General features: G+C 48.1%; 1 protein-coding gene across 1 annotated transcript in view; it reads right to left on the bottom strand.

Moving 5' to 3' along the window:
• LOC140460017 (uncharacterized) overlaps positions 1 to 20,559 on the bottom strand; it is a 31,997-nt gene extending 11,438 nt beyond the window's left edge. The window contains exons 1-4 of the mRNA XM_072554423.1: positions 20,451 to 20,559; positions 17,027 to 18,321; positions 10,159 to 10,776; positions 9,341 to 9,433 (exon numbers count right to left, since the gene is read on the bottom strand). Coding sequence (XP_072410524.1) covers positions 9,341 to 9,433; positions 10,159 to 10,776; positions 17,027 to 17,917 — 1,602 coding nt within the window. The 5' untranslated portion in view covers positions 17,918 to 18,321; positions 20,451 to 20,559. The remainder of the gene's footprint in view (positions 1 to 9,340; positions 9,434 to 10,158; positions 10,777 to 17,026; positions 18,322 to 20,450) is intronic.
• Between the last annotated feature and the right edge of the window lie 1,560 nt (positions 20,560 to 22,119).

Genomic DNA, 22,119 nt, shown 5'->3' with positions numbered 1-22,119 from the left:
TTATGCACATCTGGATAAGAATAATGTGATCAAGGATAGTCAGCATAGTTTTGTGAAGGGCAGGTCGTGCCTCACAAACCTTATTGAATTCTTTGAGAAGGTGACTAAGGAGGTAGATGAGGGGAAAGCGGTAGAGGTGGTATATATGGATTTTAGTAAGGCGTTTGATAAGGTCCCCCATGGTAGGCTACTGCAGAAAATACAGAGATATGGCATTGAGGGTGAGTTGGAGGTTTGGATTAGGAATTGGCTGGCTGGAAGAAGACAGAGGGTAGTAGTTGAAGGCAAAGGTTCATCTTGGAGTGCCGTCACTAGCGGGATCTGTTTTGGGACCATTGCTGTTTGTCATTTTTATAAATGACCTGGAGGAAGGGTTAGAAGGTTGGGTGAGCAAGTTTGCGGATGATACGAAAGTCGGAGGAGTTGTAGACAGTGAGGAAGGATGTGGCAGGTTACAGCGGGATATAGAGAAGCTGCAGAGCTGGGCAGAAAGGTGGCAAATGGAGTTCAATGTAGCTAAGTGTGAGGTGATTCACTTTGGTAAGAGTAACAAAAAGATGGGGTACTGGGCTAATGGTCGGATACTTGGTAGTGTGGAAGAGCAGAGGGATCTTGGTGTCCATGTACACAGATCTCTGAAAGTTGCCACCCAGGTAAATAGTGCAGTGAAGAAGGCATATGGCGTACTGGCTTTTATTGGTAGAGGAATTGAGTTCCGGAGTCCTGAGGTCATGCTGCAGTTGTAGAAGACTCTGGTGCGGCCGCATCTGGAATATTGTGTGCAGTTTTGGTCGCCATACTATAGGAAGGATGTGGAGGCACTGGAACGGGTGCAGAGGAAGTTTACCAGGATGTTGCCTGGTATGGTAGGAAGATCCTATGAGGAAAGGCTGAGGCACTTGGGGTTGTTTTCATTGGAGAAAAGAAGGTTTAGGGGTGACTTGATAGAGGTGTACAAGATGATTAGGGGGTTTGATAGGGTTGACAGTGAGAACCTTTTTCCACATATGGAGTCAGCTATTACAAGGGGGCATAGTTTTAAATTAAGGGGGGGTAGATATAGGACTGATGTTAGGGGTAGGTTCTTCACTCAGCGAGTCGTAAGTTCATGGAATGCCCTGCCAGTAGCAGTGGTGGACTCTCCCTCTTTATGGGTATTTAAGCGGACATTGGATAGGTATATGGAGGATAGTGGGTTAGTGTAGGTTAGGTGGGCTTTGATCGGCGCAACATCGAGGGCAGAAGGGCCTGTACTGCGCTGTATTCTTCTATGTTCTATGTTCTATCTGCAAATATACATCCCCTCCCCCTCCCCCCCACATGTGCACACACATACACACACAAGTTTGTTGGGTGAATTCGTACTTGCAGAATTATGCCTTACTTTGCTAAAAAAATTGCATGAATCCATGTAAGATTCTGTAAATCAGTTTAACCATTGTGGCACAGACAGTCTCACACAGGGGAGCTCACACCTTCAATACATTATCTGGACTGACGTGACACCAATTGGTAACATTCACTTGAGGATTTAACTATTTTAAAAGGTTTTGTGATTTACATTTGAAATAATTGAAACTATCGTGGTCATTCGAACAGATGAGAGACTTAACAAACAATCCGGATCTTTTTCAATCTATAATTTCAGTAACATCACACTATAAACTGTTGCTATAAATTCTGTATCTTACAATCTTATATTCCACAACCCCCTGATGAAGGAGCTGCACTCTGAAAGCTACTGCTTCCAATTAAACTTGTTGGACAGAATTTCTCAAGTAGGGCACCATAAGAGTCCTGGGAGACTGCTATTTCTTGTTTATTTCGTAATAAACAAACATTAAGCACGATCGCCTATTTATTTCTCATTGTGTTTCATTTTTCTTGTTTAATTCCCTGCGATGATGTGGGAGAATTATTAGATTTGGGTCAGCCATTTTGTCACATATTAAAGCCTGGAAACTATTTTGAATCTCAGCTTCGTGCCTGCTTGCTAAAGCTTGTGTTTCCCAGGGTCAGCGGAGACGGTTGGCCTTGCAGCTTTACTGCTTCCTGATAAACAAATTCTTTTCTGACATGGGGCTTTATTTCCACCCACCACAGTTGGCGAGTCAGGCAGGAGATACCCTGGTCCTCTCAGGTCACCGGCCGATATCCTTTGAGAGATGAAATATAGAGGGTGGTTGCTGTTTTTGTTGTGTCCAAAATAAAGAGGAAAGCTGGCCAGGGACAAAAATGCTGTTAGAAATGTTGATACAATTCTCCCTACTCAGCCACAAGATACTAGTCAGAGAACTCAACAGGGTCCTAGCGTCAGGACGTAATGTTGCTGAGAGCACTTGTGCTTTACAAAATTATTCATAAATAATTTGCTTACCGCAGGGTTATGAGAGGTGAAACCCGATTTGAGAAGCCCTGGACCCATACAGGACACATTGGGCAACTATTAAAGACTCCGTTGTACTTCCCCCGGGTTGTGGACTCATGCAGAGACACAAACAACTTGTGTTGAAAACAGTGTTCGATTTGCAAATGGAACAGCTGAGAGGGATTTAGAGTTTGCACACTTGGCAAAGCAGCAAAGTGTCACAGCCAGGATTTAGGAGGCTCAACTCCCTAACTTGGGCTGTTCTGGAATGTGAGTGCCTCATTAACCCTGGAAGGAAGGAATAAACAAGAGCTGACAAACAGGTATGAGGAAAGTTGGAAAATGTTAGAGAGAGACACACACAGGCAGAAGTTTGCAGGAAAGTTAACACTTCATAATCTGGTTTCAATGCACATTAGCCTGGGTATGATACTGATATCACAGGGGCCTTAAAAAGGGCACTCCCTCAATACTCAAACCAAAACATGGGTGCCCCCTGCTGGACTGGTTTGTGTTCACTCTTTGCTGCTGCCTATTTCAGTTGATGATGTACATTATTGTACACGCTCACAAAACTGGTGGCACTCAGATTTTGGGAAAGCAGCTAGGAAAAGATCTGAAGCGTGTTTAATTTGTGAACAAACAAGGTGCATCCTCTAAGAGGGATGCCCTGTGTTTGTTAACCACTTCCTTGCCTGGTCGGTCTTTTTTACTTGTCTACAACTTGCATATATAGTATCACCTCCCATACATTGTTATGAATATTGTCTAATAAGAGTAGATGTATTTAGTAGATGAATCAAAACCATCTCAAATGACTGAAACAGCTGACACTGTATTGTTGGACAAGTGGGAAATATTTGCATCAGTTAACCAAAACACTTCAAAGTTTACAGTCACGGGTATGTCAAGCTGAAGAATTAGGACCGGGGCATTTTGGAGCCTGCTTCCTCGGGCAGAGAATTCTGCAGATACACTACTCTCTGGGAAAACCAGCAGCCCTCACTTCCTCCTCCTCATCTCGGTCCTAAACCTACTCCCCCCAAAGCTTGAGGCCTAGTCTCAGCCACCAGCAGAAATGACTGGATAGGGTAGGGCTTCATCCTCTCAGTGCAATGAATTCCCACTTTCTCCCAAATTCCCGCATGTACTCACTTAGTGGTTGCTGTCTCACAAATGAAAGATTTCATTCTAACTTCTTCCGGTCCTAAGAAGGGCAAAACATCTTTGAAAGCTGCTCGGAAAGCCCTGCCTTCACAACCACACTTCTGCTTTCACCGAAGACAGTTAGAGTCATACACCACACAAACAGATCCTTCGGCCCAACTCGTCTATGCCAACCATATATCCGAAATCAATCTATTCCATTTGCCGGCATGTGGCCCATATTCCTCAAAACCCTTCCTATTCATGTACCCATCCAGACGCAGAGGGATGTGGGCCAAATGCTAGCAAATGGGACAAGATTAGTTTCGGATATCTGGTCGGCCTGGACGAGTTGTACCAAAGGGTCTGTTTCCGTGCTGTATGACTCTAATCTTCTTCAGTGAAAGCAGAGGTGTGATTGTGAAGGCTGGAGTTTCAGAGCAGCTTTCAGAGATGTTTTGCCTTTAATGGGAGCAGAAGTTACAATGAAATCTTGCATTTGTGAGACAGCAACTGAGTGAGTAAGTGAGTACATCCAGGATTTTGATGGAAGGTGGGAATTTGTTGCACTGTGGGGATGAAGCCCTACCCTATCGAGTCATTTTTGCTGCTGGATGAGACCAGGCCTCAAGATTAGGAGGAGCAGATTTAGGACCGAGATGAGGAGGAACTGCTTTTCCCAGACAGGAGTGAATCTATGGAATTCCCTGCCCATGGAAGCAGTAGAGGCATTTTCACTAAGAGAGACCTTGGAGTGCAGATTCATAGCTCCTTGAAAGTGGAGTCATAGGTCAATAGAATAGTGAATATGGTATTTGGTATGCTTTCATTTATTGGTCAGAGTATTGAGTACAGGGGTCGAGAGGTCATGTTGTGACTGTCCAGGACATTGGTTAGGCCACTGTTGGAATATTGCGTGCAATTCTGGTCTCCTTCATATCAGAAAGATGTTGTGAAACTTGAAAGGGTTCAGAAAAGATGTACAAGGATGTTGCCAGGGTTGGAGGATCTGAGCTACAGGGAGAGGCTGAACAGGCTGGGGCTGTTTTCCCTGGAGCGTCAGAGGCTGAAGGGTGACCGTATAGTGGTTTATAAAATCATAAGGGGCATGGATAGGATAAATAGACAAAATCTTTTCCTTGGGGTGGGGGAGTCCAGAACTAGAGGGCATAGGTTTAGGGTGAGAAGGGAAAGATATAAAAGAGACCAAAGGGGCAACTTTTTCACACAGAGGCTGGTGTGTGCATGGAATTACTTGCCAGAGGATGTGGTGGAGGCTGGTGCAATCGCAACATTTAAGAGGCATTTGGATGGGTATATGAATAGGAAGGGGTTGGAGGGATATGGTTTGGGTGCTGGCAGGTGGGACAAGATTGGGTTGGGATATCTGTTTCGGCATGGAAGGGTTGGACCAAAGGGTCTGTTTTCAAGCTGTACATCGCTATGACTCTAAACTCAAAACACAGTCGGATGGGTTTTTGCAATGGTAGGGGAATGAAGGGTAGTTGGGACAATGCAGGGAGGAGGATCTGAGACAATGGATTGATCAGCCATGATCTTAATGAATGGTGGAGCAGGCTGGATGGGCCAAATGGCCTACTCCTGCTTCTATTACTATGAAACTATAACCTTCATTTCCCATGGCTAACCCACCTAACCTGCACATCCCTGGGCACTGTGGCCAATTTAGCATGGCCAATCCAAATCAAGGCCAGTGAGCAGTGTAGTGATGTGGAAAATGAACATCAGAGAACAATAGAAAGGGACAAGGAGAGTAACTATACCAGCAATCAAAACTGGATACTAATGTCACAAAAATTGAAACTAAAAACAGTGTGTCTGAATGTGTGCTGCATTGTAACAAAAGTGAATGAATTGACTGCATACACTGAAGTGAATAATTATGGTCAGAGACTCCTTACAGAGACATGGCTTCAGGATGACAAGGATTGGATCCTGAATATCGAGGGGATAGTCAGATAGGAAGCGAGGTAAAGGTAGAGGGTTGGCTGTGCTTATCAAAGCACTGATCACAGGGTAGTCTGGTGTCACCTCGGATTTCAGGTCCTGATCTCTCTGTCCTCTGTTGTTCTCCCCGTTCCCTATTACACCTTCTGGAACAATAAAACATTCAGTAATCAAGCCCCAACCCACAATCTCCCAGCCTGTCAACCATCCAGGCACAGAGTGTAGTCATAACAGGGAATCAAACAAGAAAAATGAAACAACATTAGAAATAAATAGGTGCTTCTGCTGAATGTTTGTTCATTCCGAAGTAAACCAGAATTAGGGCTCTCCCAGGATTCTCATGGTGCCCAACTTGGGGAATGTTGTCTCCCTTCCATCCAACTATTAGCACCCAGCAGAGATATACTGATGTAGATTTTTTTTTTCTCTTTCATGCAGACACACACACACACACACACACACACACACACGTCCATGGGGGTGAATTTGTATTTGCAGGTTCAGGGGGATTGGCTATGCTAAATTACCCAAAGTGCCCAGGGATGTGCAGGTTAGTCAGGGTAAATGTAGAGCAACAGGTGTAGGGGAACGGGTGTGGGTGGGTTAACCTTCAGAGGGTCGGTATGGAGTCTTTGGGCCCAGTGACCTGCTTCCACACTGTCAGGATTCCCTGAAGGGAAGGGGTTTTGCAAACTGTGACTCGCCTCTTGATATATTGATGTCACAGCAGGGAAATGGCCCTGTCCGTTTGAGTGAATCTCCCTCCCTCTGGGCAACTCTTCATCCTGGGAGGGAGACAGAGATGGGAGGAGGGGAAATTGGTCACTTGTAGCAACTGGAGTGAATCCAGGGAGGGAGCAGACTCCGCAAACTCAGGTATGTGTCTTAGTTACCCGGGTGAGGAGGGACTGAAGGATAGAGATTGGGAAGGGGGGAGGGCTGGATATCTTTTCTGTTTTGATGTTTAAAATGCACCCGATTCCCACCAGTAACTGCAACAGGTACAAGTACAGCACATGCAATATTCCTCATTGCAGCTTCAAGCCGGTTTTGCATCCTCTGTTCTTCCTCCACCTTCGTTCCTGCACATTCAGCTTCCTTCCCTCATTCCCATCCCCCCCGCCCTGATGTTCCAAGCTGACCCTCAAAGGTTCGGTTTGTCCCTCCATTCTTTCCCAGTTGTCCTTTGTGGGTTTTGAAAACTTTCCCAATCCTCTGAGTATTGGAGTTGGAAGGTTACGTTGTGCACTCTCCAGGACATTTGTTTGGCTACTTTTGGAATATTGTGTGCAGTTCTGGTCTCTCTGCTAGAGGAAGGATGTTGTGAAACCTGAAAGAATTCAGAGAAGATTGACAAGGATGTTGTCAGGGTTTGAGCTGAACAGAGTGGAGCTCTTTTCTGTCGAGTGCCAAAGGCTGAGGGTGATCCTACAAACGTTTATAAAGTCATGAGGGGCATGGAGAGGGTAAATAGACAAGGTCTTTTCCCAGGATGGGTCATAGGGTCAGGGTGAGGGTGAGATTTAAAAGGAACCTAAGGGGCAACTCCGATATTCAGAGGGTGCTGCATGTAGGGATTGAGCTGCCAAAGGAAGTGGTGATAGATGGTACAAGTACAGCATTTTAAAGGTATCTGGATGGGGATATGAATAGGAAGGGTTTAGAGGACAGAGGCCAAGTGCTGACAAATGGGACTGGATTAATTTAGAATATCTGGTTGGTACTGATCAGTTGGACAGAAGGGTCTGTTTCTGTGCCGGACATCTCGATGACTCTGGCTTTCCACTAACATTTGCTACGTCAGTAGGTCCACTTTCTCTCTAATGTCGGTGTTAATGTCTTGGTGTCTCCGTTTGCTCCCACCTTCCTGGGGACGTTAACCATTTCGTGTCTGGTCCTTCCTCAAGAAGCTGCATTGCAGGTTCACCCTGAATTGACACTTTTTTTTTGATTCCCAAAATCAGACCTGCTCACACTCAGCAGGATCCCAGTGTTGTGGAAGATATTAACTTTCAGGTGGAGGTATCCAAAATTCAGAGAGATGTCAGTCTTGATGTTTTTGCTTTTCTGCCCCTGTAAGATCCTGAATCAGCACCTTCAGGAGAATTAGTTAGAGCGGAGTGAGAACAGAGGGGAAGGGAGAGTGGGATGGTATTTTCAATTTTGTGGAATAACAGAACACAAGAATATTCCATAGAAAGTAAAGTTGCTTGTTCTGAATTTCTACCCTGGACTGAGTGATGACCTTTGTAATCTCTCTTTACAGAGTATTTGAAGATCTGAAGACAGAAGTTTCAAAATCAACGGATGAAGGGCTTATGCCTGAAACATTGACTCTCCTGCTCCTCGGATGCTGCCTGACCTGCTGTGCTTTTCCAGCGCCACACTTTTCGACTCTGACTCTCCAGTGTCTGCAGTCCTCACTTTGACGTCAATGTCTGACAGTCTCTCAATCCTTTAAGACCGCAACGGTTTTCAACTAGGAGTCTGTGAAAAGGAGCAAAGCTTTTTGAGGATGTTTTCAGCATCAGTGGGACTGGATGAGAGACCCCACTGTTGCAGTGCACTGAGTGTGGAGCCTGAAACAGTTATACAGCCTGGGAAGGGGAATTCAGGGTGGGGAGGGGCTCCTCACACGTTTGTGTACTGCTGACCCTTCAGCCATAGAGAAACCTGAGGAAGCCCACCTCGTGGAGAAACTATGGAAGAGTGGTAACTGTGGGAAAGGCTTCCGTTTCCCATCTGCCTCGGGCGGATTCCTCGGATTGGGATTTTTGAAAATGGTGCAGGGACTGCATTCGGCTTGGCCCCACCCCCTCACCCCCTCACCCCCACACCCCCTCACCCAGACACCTGCCCCCCCCCATTACCCAGACACCCTGACCCCGCCCCCCCATTACCCAGACACCTTGACCCCCCCCCATTACCCAGACACCTTGGCCCCCCCCCCATTACCCAGACACCTTGACCCCCCCCCCATTACCCAGACACCTTGGCCCCACCCCCATTACCCAGACACCCTGACCCCACCCCCTCGCTCCATTGTTGATGTCACTGCGCAGAACTGGTCTTGTGAGGCTCAGAGTGAAACCCCCTCCCTCTGGGCAACTCTTTATCCTGTGGGGAGAGTAAATGAACTTTTGTATCTCTTTTCCCCAGGTTTGGGGGTAAAGGGGGGGGGGGGGGCTCCAGAACGAGAGGGCATAGATTTAGGGTGGGGGGAGGGTGAAAGATTTGTGAGGGACCTAAGGGGCAACCTTTTCACGGGGAGGGTGCTGCATTTATGGAATGAGCTGCCAGAGGAAGTGGTGAAGGCCGATATAATTACAGCATTTAAAAGGCATCTGGATGGGGATATGAATAGGAAGGGTTTAAGAGGGGCATTGGCCAAATTCTGGCAAATGGGTCACTAGGTTAATTTAGGATATCTGGATTAGTGGTGCTGGAAGAGCACAGCAGTTCAGGCAGCATCCAAGGAGCAGCGAAATCAACGTTTCAGGAAAAAGCCCTTCAGTTTAGAATAGCTGGTCGGTGTGGACTGAAGGGTTTGTCCATGCTGTACAACTCTATGACTATTTCTACATCGTCAGAACCAATTTCACAAGACCAGGAACAGGCCATTCACCCCTTCCAACCTGTGCTGAGCTGTGGTTAAACTGCATATAATTCAGTGCAAGTTTCAGAAAAGGTTTCAACAGCTCTTTTCAAAAATTTAACATGCTTTCAGACTTCAACTATGTTTCTCAATGTATCATTATAGGTATTCTTAATTGTAAAGATACGCGTATCTAGAGAACACAACCTACACCTCCTGGTGCTGCCAGGAATATTTACAATGCTGATGAAACAACGCAGTACCTGCACTCGCAAAAGATTTACAATTTCTAACGATACTAGCTCCTCATTCACTGCTCCATCTGATACACGACATTGGAAACTCGGTGCAGGAGGCTGCAAAAAAAAAAAAATGAGCAGCTTTAAAACAAAAACCTCTTGGAGCTCAAAGCTTTCAATGAGAGTCTGAGTCTGGCAGGAAGTAAGTTCAGGTAACCTTTATTGTGACCCAACTTTGTTACAGCTTCAGATTCCACCCCCGCACCCCCCTCACCAAAAAGACGTAGAAAAAGTTGCTTTTTTTTTAAAATAAGCAGCTCAAGGTCAAAGCGCACACACTGCCACCCCCCTCCACCTCTCTCCTTTACTATTGGTCAGCACCGAGTTGTCCCTTTGTAATTGGGTCCTTGCTACAGCCGTAACCCAGAGGAAATACTTGGATACAAGGTATGGGTTGAAATTGGTGAGTGTGGTAGTAAGTTTCTCTCCACGCATTTGCCAGTTGGGGGGGGGGGGGGGGGTCAGCAGTGTAGAGTCAGCCAGACTGTTGTGGGTCTGGAGTCACGTGTACGCCAGACCGGGTAAAGGAGATAGCTGGAACGACTGAGTGAATCCTCTCCCACCGCGACAGTTTCCTTCCCTAAAAAAGGACGTGAGTGAATCAGATGGGGGTTTCTCCACCCCCAACCCCCGAAAATGGTTTCACCGTTAGATTCTGAACTCCAGATTTCTGACCAAATTCCAATTCCGCCATCTGCCGCGGTGGAATTCAAACCCGGGAGTCCCCGGAACCGGGTTGATAGTCCAGTCGATAATGGCACTCGGTCGTCGCTCCTTCAATCCCCCTGCGGTGGCAGGTGAACTCGCTGGTGCCTCCGCAGGTGGGAGGAGCAGGTGAAGCCTTTCCAGCACTCGGGGCAGCTGAAGGGCCTTTCCTCTGTGTGGACCCGCCGGTGGGTCAGCAAGTTGGAGGCCTGGGTAAATCTCTTCCCACACTCAGGGCAGCTGAAGGGCCTCTGCCCCGTGTGGACCCGCTGGTGGGTCAGGAGGTGGGAGGCCCGGACAAAGGCCTTCCCGCACTCGGGGCAGCCGAAGGGCCTTTCCCCAGTGTGGAGCCGCTGGTGCCTGAGCAGGTTTGAGGAATTCCTGAAGGCTTTCCCGCACTCGGGGCAGTTGAAGGGCCGCTCCCCTGTGTGGATACGCCAGTGGGTCAGCATGGTAGAGTCCTGGCTAAAGCCCTTACCGCATTCGGGGCAGGAGAACGGCCTCTCCCCCGTGTGGATGTGCCGATGAACCTCCAGGGCAGACGGAGCACGGAAGCCTTTCCCACAGTCGCCACACTTCCACCGTTTCTCCACAGGGCGGGATTCCTCGGGTTTCTCCATGGCCGAAGCTTTAGCTGCACACAAACACGTGTGGAGACCCTTCCCAACATGAATTCCCCTTTCCAGACTGTATAGCTGTTACACGCTCCTCACTCAGTGCACTGCAATGGTAGGGTCTCTCATCCAGTCCCACTGATGCTGAAAATGTACCCAAACAGGAACCAAAAAGCTTTGCTCCTTCTCACAGACTCAGTTGAAAACCGTTGCGGTCCCGATGGATTCAGAGACTGTCAGACATTGACGTCAAAGTGAGGACTGCAGACGCTGGAGAGTCAGAGTCAGAAATTACAGCGCTGGAAAAGCACAGCAGGTCAGGCAGCATCTGAGGAGCAGGAGAGTCGACGTTTTGGGCATAAAGCCTTCATCTGTTGATTTTGAAACTTCCCTCTTCAGATCTTCAAAATGTAAAAAGAGATTACAAAATGTCATCACTGTCAGTGCAGGGTAGAAATTCAGAACAAGCAATTCTACTTTCTGCGATATATTTTTTTGTTATTCCACAAAATTGAAAGCACCATCCCACTCTTCCCTTCCCCTCTGTTCTCACTCCACTCTAACTAATTCCCCTGAAGGTGCTGATTCAGGATCTTACAGGGGCAGAAAAGCAAAAACATCAAGACTGACATCTCTCTGAATTTTGGATACCTCCATCTGAAAGTTAATATCTTTCACAACACTGGGATCCTGCTGAGAATGAGCAGGTCTGATTTTGAGAAGCAAAAAAAAAGTGTCAATTCAGGGTGAACCTGCAATGCAGCTTCTTGAGGAAGAACCGGACACAAAATGGTTAATGTCTCCAGGAAGGTTGAGGGGGGGGAGGGGGGGGAGCAAAGTGAGACATCAAGGTATTAACACCGACATTAGAGAGAAACTGAACGTAAAGATATGGCAAATGTTTGTGGAAAGCCAGAGTCACAGATATACAGCACAGAAACAGACACTTGGATCAAACTCTTCGGTGCTGACCAGATATCCGAAATTAATCTAGTCCCATTTGCCAGCCCTTGGCCCATATCCCTCTGAGCCCTTCCTATTCATATCCCCAACCATATGACTTTTAAAATACTGCAATTGTAACCAGCCTGTGCCACTTCCTCTGGCAGCTCATTCCATACATGCACCACCCTCTGCATGAAAACAATACCCCTTCAGGTCGCTTAAATCACCACCGCCCCCACCCCCGGTCCTTACCCTTAACTCCCACATCCCAAGGAAAAGACCTTGTCTAATTACCCTCTCCCCCCCACCTCTTCATTTTATAAAAGTCTTTCAGGTCACCCCCCCCATCTATCCGTCTCTCCTCACCTTGAGTTTGCAGAGTCTGTTCCCTCCCTGGATTCACTCCAGTTGCTCCAAGTGAACAGATTCCCCCCTCCCTCCCTGGATGAAGAGATCCCCATAGGGAAGGGAGTTACACTCTGAAACTGACATGGCCACTTCCGCGTTGTGACGTCACCAATGGAGCGAGGGGGGGCCCGCCACATTGCGCCTGCTCCGGACGGCGGCCGTCTGGTCCGCAGTGCGCCTGCGCAGTCTCCAAACCCATCTTCCCTTTGGAGAAGCTTCATAGTGTGGAAGCAGGCCACTCGGCCCAGGGAGTCCACACTGACCCTCCGAAGGGTAACCCACCCACACCCATTCCCCAACCCCTATTGCTCTGCATTTAACCCTTACTAATGCACCTAACCTGCACATCCTATGGCTAGTCCACCCTAACCTAGACAGACACCAGCCAGACATCCTAAATTAATCCTAAATTCCATTTGCCAGCATTTGGCCCATATCCCTCTAAACCCTTGCTATTCATATACCCAGATGCCTTTTATATTGTGTCATTATGGCAGGCTCCACCATTTCCTCTGGCAGCACGTTCCATACATCCGCCACCCTCTGCGTGAAAAAGTTTCTGCTCACTTCCCTCTCCCCATTCACCTGAAACCAATGTTCTTCTAGTTCTGGACTCCCCTACCCTGGGGAAAAGACCTTGCCCTGATCCATGCCCCTTCTGTACTTTTATAAGGTCACCCCTCAGCCTCTGATGCTCCAGGGAAAATATCCCTGGCCTATCAGCCTCTCCCTGTACCTCAAAACATTCCAACTCTGCCAACAAGCCTTATAAAAGTTTTCCCACCCCTTTCAAAGTTTCACAACATCTTTCCTATTGCAGGGAGACCAGAACTGAATGCAGGATTCCAAAAGTGGCCTAACCACATGTCCTGCACAGCCGCAACAGGACTTCCCAAATCCTGTACTCAATGCTCTGACCAATAAAGGAAAGCATACCAAGGTCTCTTTGTTCTGCAACACTCCCCTTAACTGTGTCAATCCTGCCTGGATTGCTTGACCAAAATGCAAACCTCACATTTCTCTGAATTAAACTCCACCTGCCACTCTTAGGCCGATCAGCCCATCCGATCAATTCTGATTTATATCTCTTTCCTCCCTTATTCCAGAGAAGCTGAAAATCTCCACCCCACACACTCTCCCTCCATTCTCAGTTTGCTGAACCTAATCCCTGCTGTACCTCATCCTGAAGGGTCTGGTTCATGCTGATTAACAGGCCCACACTCACCGGGGGGGGGGGGGGGGGGGGGGGATCTAATTGAAACATACATAATACTGAACGACCTGGACATTGGGAAGATGCTTCAATTGGTAAGACAGACGAGGAACAGAGGACCTTTTAGGATGGAGAAAAGGAAAAACTTCAGCCAGAGAGTGGTGAATCTATGGAATTCCTTGACACAGGAGGCTGTGGAGGCCAGGTCACTGAGGATATTTAACACGGAGATAGATAGGTTCTTGAGTATCAAGGGGATCGAGAGGTATTGGGAGAAAGCAGGTGAATGGGGTTGACAAACTGATCAGCCACAACTGAAATGGTATGGGCAGACCTGATGTGGTGAATGGCCAAAATGTCTGCTCCTGTCTTCTGGTCTCTTACTGTCCTGGACATAGTGAGAGAGTTGGGAGCAGGAGTAGATCAGTTGGTCTTTCGAGCCTGCACCAGCTTTGAACAGATCATAACTGGATATTAATCTACCTACATCTCGGTGGATAGGCTGGGATGTTTTCAATGGAACACAGGAGGTTGAGATGCGACATTCTAGAGAATTATAAAGTCATGAGGGGCATAGATGAGGTGAATGGCAGGTGTCGTTTCAAGATTAGGAGCAAATTTTTAAGGTGAGGGGAGAAAGATTTTAAAAAAGATATGAGGAGCACCTTTTTCCTTTGAGACAGTGGTTTGTGTGTGGAATGAATGTCCAGAGGAAATGGTGGATGCAGGTGCAGTAACAACGTTTAAAAGATGTTTGGATAAGTACATGAATAGGAAAGGTTCAGGGGGTATGGGCCAAACACAGGCAGGTGGGACTAGTTTAGATTGTGAATATAGTCAGCACGGACTAGTTGGGCTGAAGGGTCTGTATCTGTGCTGTCCGACTCTGTAACTGTTCTATACTGGTCTTGAAACCATTTTCTTGCCCTCCCCCAGAAACATCCACCTCTTTGTTGCTCAAAAATCAGATGAGTTCAGCCTTGAATATATTCAATGACCCCCTAACTGCAGGAAGGCATCCCCACTTCTGAACTCAATTCCTCTTGCTAATGATAACACTTGCCTTGCTGATTGCTTACTGCACCTGTCTGACAACAGGCAGTGACTGGTGTAGGAGGACGCTGAGGCCCCTTTGTACATCCACACGGCATTCCTGATGAAGGGCTCGGGCCCGAAACGTCGACTCTCCTGCTCCTTGGAAGCTGCCTGACTTGCTGTGCTTTTCCAGTGCCACACTTTTTGACTCTGATCTTCAACACCTGCAGTCCTCACTTTCCCCCCCCCCATCCCAATATATCACCATTTAAACAATGCACTTCCTTGCTGCTGTTTTTTTCCCCCACAGCAAAGGCTATAACTTCACACCGTGGGACTGTTTTTGCCAATTGAGACACAGACCTGAATCAACATTTCCTGAGTCTGCTCCTCCCTGGATTCACTGCCTTTATACATTCAGTTGCTGCGAGTCAAGAATTGAAGCCCACAATGAAATAAAGAAATGGAAAAGAGGGTGAGAAAAGAGAGTCCCGTACTCACAATGTTAAACAGAGGAAGGAAGTTGCAGTCTGGAGTGAAGCTCAATCTTCATTCAGAGAGAGAGAGGTGCAGCAGCAGCAGCATCAGAAGCTCAAAAGACAACTTCCGCATTCAGACAATAGTGGATGTTCTCATTGGCAGGAGGACTACCCTACTTCCGGTCCTCCAAGGCTTCCGCCGTTCTTGCTGACACCGAGGAGCATGCGCTGTACACTCACTGGCAATGCTGCAATTACTGACAAATTTAAGTGTCCAAATGCCAATAGGAGAAAAAGAGACGGTAGAGCCAATATTTATTTTTCCCCGTGACTCGACCTAACCAAACATGCTCCTCACTATTTTTGCCAGTCACTTTGCCTACACCCCTGATGATTTTACAAATCTCAATAAGGTCACCCCTCAACCTCCTCCACTCCAGTGAATAAAGTCTCAGCCTCTCCTTATAACTCAAACCCTTCAGACCTGGCAACATCCTGGTAAATCTTTACCGAATCTTCTCTAATCGTAATCTTCCTATAACAGGGCGACCAGAACTGTACTCAGTGTTCTAAAAGTGGCCTCACCAACATCCTGTACAATTTCAAAATGATGTCCCAACTCCAACATTCAACGGTGTGAACAATGAAGGCAAGTGGGCTAAACAACTCTTAACCACTCTGTCTACCGGTGATGCAACTTTCAAAGAACTATGTACCTGAACCACACCTCCATGTCTCTGTTCTACAACATAACCCAGGGCCCTGCCACTAACTGCTACAAGTCCTCCCCTTTTTTTTAAGCAAAATGCAATTCCTCACTTTCATCTAAACCTCTCGCGTACACACGTACTCTCTCGGACACAGACACACACCACCCAACACTCTCACAGGCTTATACTCCATCACACTCATACATGACCAAGCAGGCACACAGGCAAACATATACTCTGAGGCAAACTCTCACACAGTCACATGCACAGACACACACAGGTCTATGGGGTAAATTTGCATTCGCAGATACATTCAATTTTGATCCAAAAAGCACACAGTCTGTAGGCAGCCAATCCATGTAATATTTTATAAATTCCTACTTTGGAAATGGAACCAGTCTGATTCAAGATTGGGATACTGACAGAGTCAAACCTCACAGCCTTCATATACTGAGCTGAGATGTCACTGATTTCTATAAAACCTTAAGTCATCTCAAGAATGTGACTCAAAAGTACTTCCAAGCTTTCCATATTAATGAACCAAAACCCGCAACCCATTCTAGAAGATGAAAGACTAAACCAGAATCTTGATTTGCTCAATATATCCTATCAGTAGTATAACACTGTGATCGGTTGCTATATGTTCCTGCTCCATCGCTACCCGATGAAGGAGCAGCAGTCCGAAAGCTAGTGCTTCCAAAGAAATCTGTTGGATGATAACCTGGTGCTGTGAGATTTTTTCACTTTATCCACTCCAGTCCAACACCGGCCCTTCCACATCGTTTCCAGTGAACACAGCCCACAGCTCCTGGTGCTGCCAGGAAACCTTACAATGCTGATGACATGGCGCACACTCTGCACTCCTGAAAAAATTCTCACGATACTGGCTCCTCATTCAGTGCTCCACCTGATACACGACATTGGAAACTTAGTGCAGGAGGCTGAAAGAAATGAGCAGCTTTAAAACAAAAACCTCTTGGAGCTCAAAGCTTTCAATGAGAGTCTGAGCCCGGCGGTAAGTTCAGGTAACCTTTATTGTGATCCAACTTTGTTACAGCTTCAGATTCTCCCCAGCAAAAAGGCAGAGAAAACACAGCAGATTTTTAAAAAAACACCTCAAGATCAAAGTGCACACAGACATCCCCCCCCCTCCCTTTAATATTGGTCAGCACGGAGTTGTCCCTTTGTAATTGGATCCTTGGTACAGTTGTAACCCAGAGGAAGTCTTGCCTCACTCAGCAATTTCAACCCATACTCTGTATCCAGGTAAGTTCCTCCTCACCCATTTGCTAGATCAGCCGCACTGCTGTGGGTCTGGAGTCACGTACAGGCCAGACCAGGTAAAGGATGCAGCTGGGACGACTGAGTGAATCCAATGGGGGTTTCTCCACCCCCACACCCCTAAAATGGTTTCACCGTTAGATTCCGAACTCCACATTTCTGACCAAATTCCAATTCCACCATCTGTCACGGTGGGAAGTGAAGCCGGGAGTCCCCGGAACCGGGTTGATAGTCCAGTCGATAATGGAACTCGGCCGTCACTCCTTCAATTTCCCCTGCGATGGTACGTGAACGCGCTGGTGGCTCCGGAGGTGGGAGGAGCGGGTGAAGCCCTTCCCACATTCGGGGCAGCTGAAGGGCCTCTCCCCCGTGTGGATCCGCCGGTGGGTCAGCAGGTTGGAGGCCCGGGCAAAGCTTTTCCCACACTCGGGGCAGCTGAAGGGCCTCTCCCCCGTGTGGACTCGCCGGTGCTTCACCAGGGCAGAGGAATCGCTGAAGGCCTTCCCGCACTCGGGGCAGCTGAAGGGCTTCTGCCCCGTGTGGACCCGCTGGTGCTTCTGCAGGTCGGAGGAATCGCTGAAGCCCTTCCCGCACTCGGGGCAACTGAAGGGCCTCTCCCCGGTGTGGACGCGCTGATGCTTCAGCAGGTCCGAGGAATAGCTGAAGGCCTTGCCACATTCAGGGCAGGTGAAGGGCTTCTCCCCCGTGTGGACCCGCTGGTGCGTACGCAAGTTGCCCACCTGACTGAATCCCTTCCCACACTCGTGGCAGGAGAAGGGCCTCTCCCCAGTGTGGATCCGCTGGTGGGTCACCAGGATAGACGCCTGTGTAAAGGTCTTGCCGCACTCAGTGCAGCTGAAGGGCCTCTCCCCCGTGTGGACCCGCCGGTGCTTCAGCAGGATGGAGGAATTGCTAAAGATCTTCCCGCACTCGGTGCAGGGGAACGGCCTCTCCCCCGTGTGGACCTGCTGGTGGGCCTGTAGGGCGGAGGAGTTGCTGAAGGCCTTCCCGCACTCAGGGCAGGAGAACGGCCTCTCCCCGGTGTGACTGCGCCGATGAATCTCCAGGGCTGACGGAGCACGGAAGCCTTTCCCACAGTCACCACACTTCCACGGTTTCTCCATGGGGCGAGATTCCTCGGGTTTCTCCATGGCCGAAGCTTCAGCCGCGCACAAACACGTGTAGACGCTCTCCACGTCGTGAATTCCTCTTTCCAGGCCGTATAGCTGCTACATGCCCCACACTCAATGTGCTGCGACAGTAGGGTCTCTCATCCAGTCCCACTGATGCTGTAAACCTACCCAAACAGGAACCAAAAAGCTCTGCTCCTTCTCAGACTCAGTTGTAAACCGTTGCGGTCCCGATGGGCTGAGTGACTGTCAGACATTGAAGTCAAAGTGAGGACTGCAGACGCTGGAGAGTCAGAGTCGAAATGTGTGGCGCTGGAAAAGCACAGCAGGTCAGGCAGCATCCGAGGAGCAGGAGAGTCAACGTTTCGGGCATAAGCCCTTCATCTGTTGATCTTGAAATTTCCGTCTTCAGATCTTCAAATACTCTGTAAAAAGAGATGACAAAGGTCATCACTGTCAGTCCAGGGTAGAAATTCTACTTTCTACGGAATCCTTTCTTTTTATTCCACAAAACTGAAAGCACCATCTCACTCCCCTCTAACTAATGGTGTTGGGGAAATTGATGGGATTAAAAGTTTACAAATCCCCAGCACCTGGTGGTCCAAACCCCAGGCTATGGCCCAAGTCATCCAAATGTCAAATCTTGAGCTGACCTTAGCAGGACTTATACACGTAATGGTAAGGTCCCAGGGAGTGTTGCTGAACAAAGTGACCTTGGAGTTCAGGTGCTTAGCTCCTTGAAAGTGGAGTTGCAAGTAGATAGGATAGTGAGGGTGTTTGGTATGCTTTCCTTTATTAGTCGGAATATTAATTACTGGAGTTAGGACGTCATGTTGTGGCTGTACAGGACACTGGTTAGGCCACTGTTGGAATATCGCATGCAATTCTGGTCTCCTTCCTATCGGAAGGATGTTGTGAAACTTGAAAGGGTTCAGAAAAGGTTTACAAAAATGTTGCCAGGGTTGGAGGAATTTAGCTATAGGGAGAAGTTGAATAGGCTGGGGCTGTTTTCTCTGAAGTGTTGGAGGATGACCTTATAGAGGTTTATAAAATCATAAGGGGCATGGATAGGATTAATAGACAAAGTCTTTTCCCTGGGGTGGGGGACGTCCAGAACTAAAGGGCATAGACTTAGGGTGAGAGGGGACAACCTTTTCACTCAGAGGATAGTGCGTGTGTGGAATGAGCTGCCAGAGGAAGTGGTAGAGGCTAGTACAATTGCAACATGTAAAAGGCATCTGGATGGGTATATGAATAGAAAGGGTTCAGAGGGATATGGGCTAGTTGCTGGCAAATGGATTTAAATTAGGTTGGGATATCTGGTCAGCATGGATGAGTTGGACTGAAGGGTCTGTTTCCATGCTATGATGTTTGTCTTGAGTTTCCCATCTGAAACTTGCGTCATCCTGTAAATGTACAAAAGACATCACTATGAGCACAAGATTAGGGCATCACGGTGGCACAGTGGTTAGCACTGCTGCCTCACAGCGCCAGAGACCCGGGTTCAATTCCCCGACTGACTGTGTGGAGTTTGCACGTTCTCCCCGTGTCTGCGTGGGTTTCCTCCGGGTGCTCCCGTTTCCTCCCACAGTCCAAAGATGTGCAGGTCAGGTGAATTGGTCATGCTAAATTGCCCGTAGTGTTAGGTAAGGGGTAGATGTAGGGGTATGGGTGGGTTACGCTTCGGCGGGGCGGTGTGGACTTGTTGGGCCGAAGGTCCTGTTTCCACACTGTAATGTAATCTAATCTAATCTAATAAAAAAGATTAAAGAAACAACTGAGGGGACAGTTCGACTTCCTACAGAACACTTTTCCTATCTGCTCACTGAATGTATTAAATTTGAATCCTACACATGATCCCTCCCCCTGCATTGAAGTTCAAATCCATCCTCATGTCTTTCCTCCACTCCTGGTGTTCGCCCTTTTCTCTTGTCTACAAACTGTAACTAACATCAACATGTCAATGCTCTCCTGGTCACTGCCACCTTGGAAGGACCCACATTCTGTTCCAGTGCCACAGATTATCACATTAATTCACCTCAAATTCACAGCCCATCTAAGTGTTTTTTTTTCTCCCCTGGACCTCTCTCTCCCACTTCCTTTTCCTGTTTTAAGGGCACACACAGACCAAGCTCAGGGCCAGGTCTCCCAGAGTGAAATCAGGAAATTCTAGTTGACACAAAGGCTGCCCCCGAGGTTGGAATTCTCTCCCGGAAATGACAGCGGACGGTGCCTTCACCAAGATGGCCGCCCGCGACGCCGGCCCAAAGACAACCTCCGCCTGACCTTCACAAGGATGGCCGTAGGGTGCTCCAGGCCCGAAAGCAACTTCCGCCTGACCTTCACAAAGATGGCCGCCGGGCGCTCCAGGCCCGAAAGCAACTTCCCGCCTGACCTTCACAAAGATGGCCGCCGGTTGCCATAGGCAACCCGAGGGGTCCTTCGCTGGTGAAGTAAACACTGGGCCTGTGGGGCTTTTATTGGAGGCCTCAGGCCTCCCCGAGGAGTTTATAAACCTCCCCCTCCCCCTCCCCCCCGCGGTTCCCAACCCTACCCTGTCTCACTTCGCGGCCTCCCCCCGGACCCGCTCAGCCTTTCCCAGCAGTTTCTGTCCTTGTTCCTTCGGACGCCGGCGCCATCAGTCACACTGCCGCCCGTCCCGCTGCGGGAGCTACACTGCGCGTGCGCCTGTTCGGAGAGGGGGCGGGGTCCTGGTGAGTGACGTTAGCGTCAGCTCAGGGGGCGTGGTTGGAGGAGTCCTCCAAGGATTCGGAAACAATAGGGGGCGGGGCGATAGTTTTGCCCCGCCCCCAGCCACCACAAAGTTGGGTTTCTTTTGGGTTCGGATGTAGTTTTTTTATTCAATTTTCAGCCTGTTCAGAAGTGAGCAGAATGGGTCCTTTCTTGATTATAATGTTTTATTAAAATGTCTCTTGATTAACATTTTAAAAGTATAAGTGATAAGTGCTAACTTAGCCTGGAGCACTTCTTTTTAAGAGCAAAAAGACAGTGTTATTTTCTGGGTCTGTAGATTTTGGTTGAGCAAAGATGGCCTTTAATATAGAGATACGCCCTTCCTGTCGGAAATGGGAGATTAGGGAGAGTTTCCACCTTACTGAGGATAACCTGCAGCAAGTGTCCTTGGTCACGAATCCTACCAGATCGACTGGATCTGTTGGAGCGACAATGAGGAATTTACAAGAGCTAGGGGGTGTGATAGATAGTTATAGGAAGGGAGAAAAGCTGCAGATACAATCAGATAGATGGAGGAACACCAGGAAAGGTAGGAGAGGTAAACGGGTAGTGCAGGAATCTTCTGTGGCTATCCCCGTTTCAAACAACAAGTATGCTGTTTTGGAAAATGTATGGGGTGATGGACTCCCAGGGGAACGTAGCATGAACAGCCAAGTTTCTGGTATTGAGACAGGGTCTAATGTGATGAGGAGTATGCTGATGTCCAAGTGTTTGATTGAGACAGGGGACCCTCTAGTCAGATGCACAGACAGACATTTCTGCAGCCAGCAGCGAATAATCAGAATGGTGTGTTGCCTCCCTCGTGCCAGGATCAAGGATGTTTCAGAGAGGGTGCAGAATGTTCCAAAAGGGGAGAGGGACAAGCAGGTGGTCATTGTACACACTGGAACCAACGACATCGGAAGGGAAAAAGATGAGATTCTGAAGTGTCAAAGAAAATTAGGCAGGAATTGAAATAAGAAAGTCCTCAAGGGTCGTAATATCTGGGTTACTCTCAGTGCTATGAGCGAGTGAGGGTAGGAATACGAGGATAGAGAAGATGAATGTATGACTGAGGAGCTTGTGTAGGGGAGAAGGGCTCACATTTTTGGAATGTTGGAATCTCGGAATCTCTTCTGGGGTAGAAGTGACCTGTACAAGGAGGACGGATTGCACCTGAATTGGAAGGGGACTAATATACTGACAGGGAGATTTGCGAGAGCTGCTCAGGAGGTTTTAAACTAGTAAGGTGGGAATAGTGAGGAAAGAGATCAATCTGAGATGGGTACAATTGGGAAAAGGAGTGAGTCAAGCAGTCAGGGTAGGCAGGGACAAAGCAGAGAACAAGTTAGGATTGGTAAATTAAACTGAATTTACTTCAATGCAAGAGGCCGAACATGAAATGCAGATGAAGTCAGGGCATGGGATATGACAGCAATCACAGAAACATGGCTCAGGGATGGACAGGACTGGCAGCTTAATGTTCCACA

This window comes from Chiloscyllium punctatum, chromosome 36 (assembly GCF_047496795.1).
Source record: "Chiloscyllium punctatum isolate Juve2018m chromosome 36, sChiPun1.3, whole genome shotgun sequence".
Classification (NCBI taxonomy): Eukaryota; Metazoa; Chordata; class Chondrichthyes; order Orectolobiformes; family Hemiscylliidae; genus Chiloscyllium; species Chiloscyllium punctatum.
This window is presented reverse-complemented; position numbering and strand designations above follow the sequence as displayed.